General features: G+C 29.5%; 1 protein-coding gene and 1 long non-coding RNA gene across 2 annotated transcripts; one reads left to right on the forward strand and one right to left on the reverse strand.

Moving 5' to 3' along the window:
- Positions 1–398: 398 nt before the first annotated feature.
- LOC126833275 (uncharacterized) lies at positions 399–2326 on the reverse strand. The gene is made up of 4 exons (XR_007684926.1): positions 1889–2326; positions 1311–1372; positions 1126–1233; positions 399–578 (listed from the first exon to the last, which is right to left on the reverse strand). It is a non-coding gene; the product is annotated as an uncharacterized LOC126833275 (long non-coding RNA).
- A 3852-nt stretch (positions 2327–6178) lies between these two features.
- On the forward strand, positions 6179–9725 carry LOC126833269 (uncharacterized). Its single transcript, XM_050564504.1, has 4 exons — positions 6179–6455; positions 7597–7719; positions 7840–8084; positions 9228–9725. The coding sequence occupies exons 1-4, from the start codon at positions 6363–6365 to the stop codon at positions 9625–9627; spliced, it is 861 nt and encodes a 286-aa protein (XP_050420461.1). The 5' UTR covers positions 6179–6362; the 3' UTR covers positions 9628–9725.
- Positions 9726–10254: the final 529 nt, after the last annotated feature.

Genomic DNA, 10254 nt, shown 5'->3' on the forward strand with positions numbered 1-10254 from the left:
CTAAAAGGTTTTCTCAATTTTTACCCAGACATGGTATTTAACTATTTTGTAAACATACAGTTATTGGAATTTATACAACGGAAATACATTTAAAAAAATCTTTGTGACTAATAATAGTATAATAGTTAATACGGAAGTATTATTTAATGTAGTACTAATGCACTTCAGCTACGTTTAAAATTACAGCAATTTATTTTGATTGGTATTTGAGTTATTTTCCATTGCTAAAACTTAATATATTATACAAGGACAAAGAGAATAACAATTTTAAATAAAAACACAATATGTAATACTATCGTAAGAGTTAACAGTGTTTAAATCATTACGTAGAATAAAATATTAAACCGTCCCTAACATGAGATTCATTTTCAAAGAAAAAAAGAAGAAAAACCCACAAGTTTAGGAGAAAAAAACCTAATTTTATTTTGTGCAAATATATAAGAAAAAAATTCAAAAAGAGTCAAGTAGCATCGACAATAGTTTTTCCGGATAATTCTTCTCTTCGTTCTTGAGCTCATTCAGTTCAATAAAACATCAAATTGCTGTTCTTTCATTTTGACGTCCGTGTCTTCGATGATCTGAAGTAAAAAAAAAAATTAGATAAAATTGCAAAAAAATAAACATACAATTATAGTATGTCAATGAATGAAAACATTTTCATACATAATAAAGAACTATAAAAATATTTGGAAATGTGATATTATTAATGTGCACTATGTTGCACAGGTGAGATAAGAGAATTTTTTATTTTTTTTGAGCAAATGAGTTATGTACATTACACAGCAATAGACACACACATACATAATAGAATTTTTAGCATTATGAAAAATACTCTGTCAAACATAACGGATCGAAAAATTCCATTCAAATTACTTAGTAAATATTATTATTTGTACAATATATTACATGGAATAGCTTGAATACAAAAGTTTACCATTGGTATGGCATGGCGGGCCGTGGCAAGTTCAGCAAATACATGGAACGATACAGCATTATATATTTTTTAACCAAATTCCTTCAAGTTTATTTTTAAAAAAAAAAGCATCTATTGTACCTGTGTACTAGCCGTCGATATTATTATAAACACATCACATAATTTTGGACACTTCAAACTAAATAACTCACTGGAAATTCACTAACAGTTTGGTCAGGCTTTAACACACATCCCTCGATTGTACTGAGATGTTGTTAGCATTTCGAGCGAAACTTGGCTTTTGTTTAATATACATTGATCTGTAAATAAAATAATTAATTAACGACCAAAAATACGTAGTGTTTTTATATGTAATTTAAATTAAATTGATACATACTTCATGTATGTAGTAGTAAGCTAGTTGATGATGTTGAACCTTAATCCCTTGGGCATTAGAAACTAAAATAAAAAATGTAATTAAAATATAAATACTCTTATAAGTAATAACTTTTATTGTTTTATAACACATAATTCGGCGGTTAAAAGTTAATTTGGCTATTGGCATAAAGGACATTTTTCATAGTTTTCACGAGAAAAAAGAAAATTAATCCAACTTTGTTAACCAAAATAATAACTATGATACAAATAACTACACAATTAAAACGTGTGCTCTATTTCAATTTGTATTTAAACCAATCATAATTGCAATTGTCGGATGATTTAAATGTAATTTGGTGTTTACATCAGTACTATATATTATGTACAACCATAGGTTGTTTTAACAAGAATATTGTTAAAAAAAATTTTTAATTATCTATCAATACTATGTTACTATATTTAATAAATACTTAAGTATATTGTTTTTATGTTGTAAATATGGGTTAGCATTTTAACAATTAACGATTGAATAAAATATATTAGGGGGAAGCATTTTCAAGGTACTTTACAATTCCCTTTTACATATTATGTACTCACGGTCATCTTGAAGGCATAGAATTAATTTCAGTACATCCATGCTTGTCCACTTCAATATTAACATATAACTAACACCAGGTTACACGAGAGTTATGAAGACCGTGAGCAATTTGAGCATGAGAATTTGATTTACAAAACATTTCTTTGCTCTTAGGTTGAGTTGCGTGTGATTCTAACCGTTTTCCCAAAACATAAAAGTGATTGAGAAAATTGGTCATTGAATCTGTTGTGACTTGAATGAAGACTGCTCTCTCGATTATTCTTTATAAGAGTTTTCGTTGAATAAGTGATTTAACGGTATAGATGGTTATTATTTGTTATTAATATTCTCTGTTGGTGACTTTGGCGGAAAAAACACATAACACTAAACACAATTAACTACAGGGTATAACAAGTACAAAACATAATATTAAGTTAGATTAAAAAAAAAATACCTGATGTTATCACTCAATAAATGAAACAAATATATTTTGTGATAAGAGTTTATCGGCGGCGCGGCGGCATTCGGTCGTGGTTTCCCAAAATATGATAACAAGTTACCACTATGGTTGTAACCAAGTTATACCACGACAGCTTGTCATCGCACAGTGTTCTGAGAATGAAATTTAGGTGGCAAAAGAAGGCCATTAAAAATGTTCAAAAAATCAATTTTTTTTTTTACAAGTGTAAATATAAAATTTCAACTTAATATCATTTTTTGAACTGGAGTTATAGCCGCCAAGTGAACTAAACACATATTGTTTTTTCTGTTATTTTGAAAATAAAAATGCCGATAATTAATTAATTTTTTTTTGGCTATTAAAATATGTAAAATTAAAAAAATAAAATGCTTGATTATTAAGTAACATATAAGGATTATAAAATTTTATTTTAATATTTTTTTTTTTTAATTTAAGTCCCTAACCGGTTATGAATCATACAAAAAATCGAAAGTTTTTTTTTTTTTTTTTCAAAGACTAGTTAAAATTTACTCAATTTTACCCAAACCCAATATATGCATTTTATAGAAGAAGTTCTCAGCTATAAGAATATATAATTTTTTATTGCGTACCGTTGCATCTCCAACGCACAAAAATCATATTGTCATAAGAAATGGTGTTGTTTTTTAATTTTTTTAAATTTTAAATTTTGTGTAGAAAATTAAATATCTGTATACAATTAAATACAATTAAATAAATATGCAATAACAAAATATGTAAAATTGTTATATTTACAAGTACTAGACGTGATGGATTGTTTGAGGGGGTATCTTCAAAATTAATAAATATAACAGTCATAAACGTATTATAACATATTTACATTGTTTATGTATAATGGATATGTAATTATGTGTTGTAATGGTTTACTAAGTAAAGCTTGAACTTTTGACATTTGGACTTCTTATGGAAAAAATCCAGATGACAAAAGACCTCTGGATGAAAAAGCACACAATTCTATTGGGTGTGGTTTTCTTCAAAATTAGCTAAAATAGAGAGGTGTAAGAATAAAAAATATTTTTATCATTCTTTTTTCATGCAAAAATGTATGGAAATATGTACAAATGTCTTTAGCAGCACTTAGACCGATTAGATATGATTAATTTTCACACGGTTGAAAACATAAGGCTTCATACATAATTTAAACAAAAACGAGCCTGTGGTAGAATGATATTATCTAATAAAAACATTACTAACCAAGTGTATAGCTGGTATTTTTGTAATTATCATATTTAAATTATTTTTAATTGGCTTAAGATAATATGGAAACTCCCTAATTAAATTAAAAACGGTGAAACTGTTGTAACTTTTAAATTACCAATAAAGATATTGTTAATAAACAATGTCTAAATTAAATTATTAGAATTAAAAAAAAATGTAGCAATATTTTTGGGTTGTGTGTTATATTATTTGTTCCTTAATGAGGTATTGTATAAATTATTACTGATAATAGTCTGATAACTTTTGTTAAATAACTAGTGTTATAAAAAAACTAGCTCATATTAATTATTATTCTTATGCAAGTTAAGTTAATTTAGCACTACAGACCACCGCCACGGTTACCCTGTATGTTATATTGCATTTTTAATAATTCAAGGGGTTGCACACAATATTATGATTATTTATCATTTGGAAACCGACTAATATTTTTCTTAAAAATTAAGTCAAAGTGAACAATTTTTTTTTTTAATTTTGAATTTTCATCTTTAACGATTAAAAAATTGTTTAAATAAAATTGTATATGAATTTAGTTCCCTAACAAGTTAATTTTTTCATCTTTGTACTGTTCAAACTTTTTAAGTTATGATTGAAAATATAATAATAATATTATATATATTATAATATTCATTTTGCTGAATGTTTCTTCTTTGACGCAGGACATTTTATTTTAATTTCTTTTAATCTTGGTTGTGTATGCAGAGAGATCTATTTTTGTGAGGTATTATGAAAACGATTTTAAAAACTGCATTTTTTTAATACACATCCTTAAGTACACTTCAAGCCGAATAACGAAAAAAACCAAAAACAATTATAGAATTCTCTCTCAAATGTGGATCGTGTTAAACATCGGGTTAATCATTCTTAATGATTAAGAATGGATAAAAAAATAACTTGATATAAATAATCCTTATTACTGTTTTCTTACACTATATAATTAAACATTTAAGAGTTTAATAGAAATACTTACTTAAATTGTGCAGGAGATTGTAAGGAAATTGGAAATTGTAAGGATTTTTTAAACCAAAATAATTATCAGGATACTAGGACAAATCACGGTACGAATCTTAACAATTCTATGCATAGTGCTCGTAGGTCTAATAATAATATTAATTTGGGTAACTTTAATTATAATAAATACAATAGATATCCTAATGGAATAAATAATAATAAGGTTAGGAGGGCTGTATTTAATCGGAATTATATGGCAACCCCAAATCGCTGTAATGGTACCAGAAATATTAATCATACCAGTAACAATAATAATAGGTTTACTTGTAATAGTTTTAACAATCAAAAGCCCTATTTTACTAGAGTTCTGTATATATCTAATGAGAATTATAACTAAAAAAAGTAACCAATTTTCCAAATTTTTGCGAATCTTAAACAATCACTTCACTCTCGGCAGACTGTGTCCTGTGATAACGTTGAAATTTAATTATAAATATTAAGTTTTAGATATTGGCATAAGTCATATTATCCCTCAACAGAAGAACAAGAATTGTTAACATTATAACCATTAAACACAAATGAAATTATTTACAACGAGGAAGATTAAAGGTAAAGCTGTCAACTTCATTTAAAATATAAACAAATTATATATTAAGATTTTCAAACGATGTAATACCTACATAAACATTTATAGTTTAAATGGTATTGTGTTTTTTTTATTATTATTCCTTATGGCATACTGAAATTTGTTATTTGACTGAATTAGATAATTTTAAAATACAATATTGATAAGAAATATTTACCGTAAAATATGATACATTTTTAAAAAGTAGCATATTTTGGAAGCAATGACTTTTTTTTTTGGAAGAGTGCTAGTTTTAGTTTTTTCTAAATTTAATTTTGACTCACTGAAATTTCAGAGAAAAAAAATCAGGTTGACTAGTATCAAATAAAAAGTAGTGTTCCAATTTTTTTTTTTTTTTTTTAAATAAAACCAAATCTATTTTGTACACTTAAAGGGCCAAAATTGAAAAGTTAAAAGGCTGGTTTTCAAATAAATTGTTGGAAAATTACTTTGTTTTGTTAGGGAAACCCGTAAAAAATGTAAAAATTTTAAACCATAAAATAATAATCGTCCAGTGTTTAAACATTTTAGAAAACATTTTTTTTTTTTAGTAGGTAATAATTTCAATACAGTTGTGTACAAATTCAACTAGTACTTTATCGAACACGCAACCAAAGCCAAATTTGTGTTTATTAACATTTCTCGTTTTATTGGATGTATAGAAAAATGGACAACATAAAAGTCTAAGAAGGGATTATTCATGTGCAATTAATGTTATATTACACAATTTTATAACCGTTCAGTAGAAAGACACACCCGGAGACAATTTTTCTTGTTGAAAATATGAACTTAAACCTAAGCTATTTAGATGTCAGATTTTAATTATATGTTCAACCAAAAGTAGAATGCAAAAAAAATACAAGTACAGTATTTTTGAGATATCTTAACGTTCTTGACCGCCCCCCCCCCCCGCCACGTATTCAGTTTACAGTTATACAGCCTTGACGACGATTGCTGGCACCGCCTGCTACTGATATACTATTATAATGTACAAATTATTTTAATAGGATTAATCTCACAGTGCACACGACGACGTCCTTTGCACACTTATTGTCAAGTGCTTTCTACGTTGACACATGTTAAATCTTAATAATATGTAATAGGTATTCATTGCCGACACGTTAATCTATAAACTATACTTTTCGTTTCTTCCGCTACACCGATTTTGTTATTTTATTTAAAAAAAACATTGAACATCATAAAAATGCAGTGCGAAATTTTTGAAGAAATACCTAAAGAAACGGTCGAATATTTCTGTGAACAAGTTTTGAAACGACAATGGCCAGACAGCATTCACGTAAGTATTGACATACGGGTTTTATAATGTTCAAATTACTGATTGGCATAGTTTATGTCAGTTTTTTAAAATAAAATTAATTTGTTCATAACACTTGTTATTGACAATTTTTTTTTTTTTTTTGCTTCGGCGCGGAGCTGAGAAGTTATTGTTTTTCCAAAGATGAATTTTTATTTTTGTGTCCAAACCCACATTAATCTTCCAACCCGCTGAACCGTTTTCTTTGTGTAGCAACTGAATGGATCAAAAATCGCATGTGTACACTAACAGTAAAATTTCACTCCGTCCTTTTCTGAATAAATTAGACTGAAGGTAGATCTGTATCATAATATAGTGTACATAAGCCTATATTATATATATATGCGAGTCTATAAAATGCATATATTTTTCTTAAAAATATTTAAAAGAGTGTATTTTTTCAATTTTTGACCTCGCAACAAATTACAAAAAAATTTCAATTCTCTAGTTTGTTATAAATATTGGAAATATTATGTATTTTTCATACATATAATTACCTTGTAGTTTTCTCAGTATATTTGTATGAATTTACTGATAAAATAAAAAGTATAATGAGTTTAAAAACCAGAGTTAAGCTAAATACAAATTAATAAATATACTTTTACATTTACACATACAATATACATTTGTAAGTACAAATGTACGTACATTCAATGGATTTCTTCACATTTTGTAATTGGTAATGTAGTCATTGACTCGTAATTCATTGACAAATGGTTTGTGACAAATATGTATGTATTCTTTATAGAGGTGTCCGACTTAGCTGGTCTGATATCAAAAGACATAAGTTCCTTTGTTATTTTTTTTTATGTGATAGAAAAAGCCTTCTGTAACAATTTGCTATGTTAAAAAGTAAACGCAGGATTCTTATGGTTGCCGATACACAAAATATTTGCAAATATAAAGTATATAATAAAGTAACACACACTGAATATTATTATTTAGCTTGGATGCAGAGCTGTGAAGGTTACAGTTGTACAATGACTGATTTACTTGATTAGCATGTCCTTTTGTTGAAATAGTTCAAACAGTTTGCCCATAAAATTGGGAAACCCCAAACAATTTATTTTTAACTTTCAACTTTGTCTTGTTACAAAAAAATGTATTTTTGTATTTTATACAGCCCTACTACTTCATTAAAACTGGTTTGAAATGGAACAATAAAAACGCTGCTTCCGTTTACAAATTCTACTACATTTCCAACGATATAGAGAGTGGCATTTTTATTGGCACATATTTACAACCAGTGAGTATTATTATTATTTAGGTAAGAGAATATTATGGAAAATAGATATTTTATAGCTAATTACATCACAGGAAAGTGTTTATTAATGTTGAGCACGATGACATATTGTATTACTTTCAGGAAGAACATTTACCGGATATTGTTGTCACATATACCAACCCCGGAAATGAGGAAAAGTTTCAAAGAGTATTACAAAACACCAAAGTCATCAACTGGCAAAAAGAAGTTCTTTTCCAAGCCGTCTTGGCAAGGTTAAGTGATATCGTGGAATCAACAATTTTAGAAAAAAACATGAAGTGCAGACTATATGCTGAGAGTTTACTGAAATGGATGTCAGCAAGCGAAGCAACTAAAATAGAAGTGAAGTAAATGTTATAACTTTAAAAATTAATTTTTATCTTGTTACAAATAAATTACTTAATTTTAACCCCCAAGATTAATCAGAAAATCAGACCAAGACTGTATAAAATGTTTTGGGCGTATGCTGGATAAAATAACTTAGTGCGTATAAAGCAACACAAAAAGAAGTTTGTTGTTCACAGATTTAGATTTAAGCGTTGTAGTTAGCTCAAATTTTATCTCAAGTCCACTGAACATTTTGACTGGACTGCACTATTGTAACATTTATAATGTCATAAAAAGAACTACAAAAAAGTTACAGTCGACTTAAAGACTAACGGCTATAATGATAAAACATAGAACATTCTTTAGGCTGCTGCCTTCTAAATATTGATTATTTTTGATCTGTAATCTCCTTGCGATTTATGATAATAGTCTCAACTATAATGTGTTCTGGCCAAATAAACAATAATCTTGTTGCTTAGTTTTTGCGGTTGGTGGAGCAATAGATGTTCATATGAGTCAACATCTCGTGGAAGAGGGAATAAGGGAGAGGGGAATCCCTTGGCATAGGAGTGTGTAGGATAGTAAAAACATATTATATGAAATAAAATGTGTTATCTTAAGTTACCTACATGTCTTACGATCAGTTGACTTACTGTTTCTCGTCAGTAAGATCTCTTACTATGCTTGTTTTTAGAAACGAAACATGCCCTTGTCTAACTTTCAATTTTCCTTGTCACCCACTCTACTCACTTTCATCGCCCACATAAATTTTGACCCCCAGCCGAAAAACATATCCCACCCCTAGAATACAACAGGCATAAATACAAATAAAAAAAAGTCATTCCTGGGGAAATGGAATTAAAGATTTTGGGAGTTAACGCAATTGAACGGCGCTTAACGGTACCTAGCGGTGAGAAAAATATGGTAGAAAGCAGTGGTGCCAACTCAAAATCGACATTTTCGAGTAATACCTGTTGTATTCTAAGGGTGCGATGTTATGCATGTCAACGTGTTTACAAATGATCCATTATTGTCCTACTACTGTCCGTACATTATCGCCTCTCTCCCGGCTTGGACTTTTAAACAATTACTAATAGGTATAAGTGTATACCTATTGACCACTGTAACCCATTACCCATACAATTCTTCCGTGACCGTTTCAGAGTTCCAGACGGGGTTACCGTCCGTCGGCTGGACAAGGATCACGTGGATTTTATTTACTCGCAGTGGGCCCACAGTGATGTGTACTCGAAATTCGATATCGTGGACACGGTAAACTTGAATTTCGGCCTAGGTGTGTTCGGGGAGGAAAACAACGACCCGCTAGCTTGGGCTATGTGTGGAAGCTACGGCGGTCTGAGCACACTGGTGGTGCGGCCGGAATGCAGGAGACGCGGTTTCGGCAAGACCATAGCCAACGCTATTACCAAAGAAATGGGCGAGAGGGGCATATCGCCACACGCGATCATCAACAGGCGCAACGTCGTGTCTCTCAATCTGTTCGACGTCATTGGCTTCAGCGAAACCGCAATACCCGTTACGTACCTTCTAGCCCGCAAATGAAATACATACCGCAATTAAATCGCGTGAAAATTTGTTTAAAAGCGCATCGCATTACCAGTGATGCGCATGGCTGTGCAAATCGACGCATTCGTGAAAAAAAAATGAAAAATTGTTAACATGTCATACGCAATACATTGTACAAGTTACCTAACCATAGTTCGTGTTCAATAAATGCGCTTTAAGCATATTTTACACCAGGGTTCCGTATCGTAGCGAAAATCAACGGTCATAATGACAACGTTCAGTTCACAAGTTTGTTGATAACAAACCGGACACTGATAAAAATTAACATGGGGAAGATACTTTTAACATAAAAACGCGAGGGCCATAGCTTAGGGCGTCGCAGTGTGACCATTTTCGTAAAACTAAATGTAGAATATAATTTTTATACGAAAGTCAAAACAATAATTGATATAATGACTAGAAAAATTGCTCTAAGAGGTTTTAATATGTATTAGCAATTAAACAATTTAAGTTATAACTAATTTAAACAAATATATTTTATAAAATACAAACCGTATTGTCAATATTTTATATTGATAGTACTAAATAGATAGGGAAAGATAAGGGTACGGTCATCGTATGCCCTTTCAACATGGTCGTCACGGTTTTGTTTACTTTAAGAGT

Source organism: Adelges cooleyi, unplaced genomic scaffold, assembly GCF_023614345.1.
Source record: "Adelges cooleyi isolate 19-005CV unplaced genomic scaffold, UGA_ACOO_1.1 ACOO_flye_CR_arks_rails_tigmint_CR_PRNA_1, whole genome shotgun sequence".
NCBI lineage: Eukaryota > Metazoa > Arthropoda > Insecta > Hemiptera > Adelgidae > Adelges > Adelges cooleyi.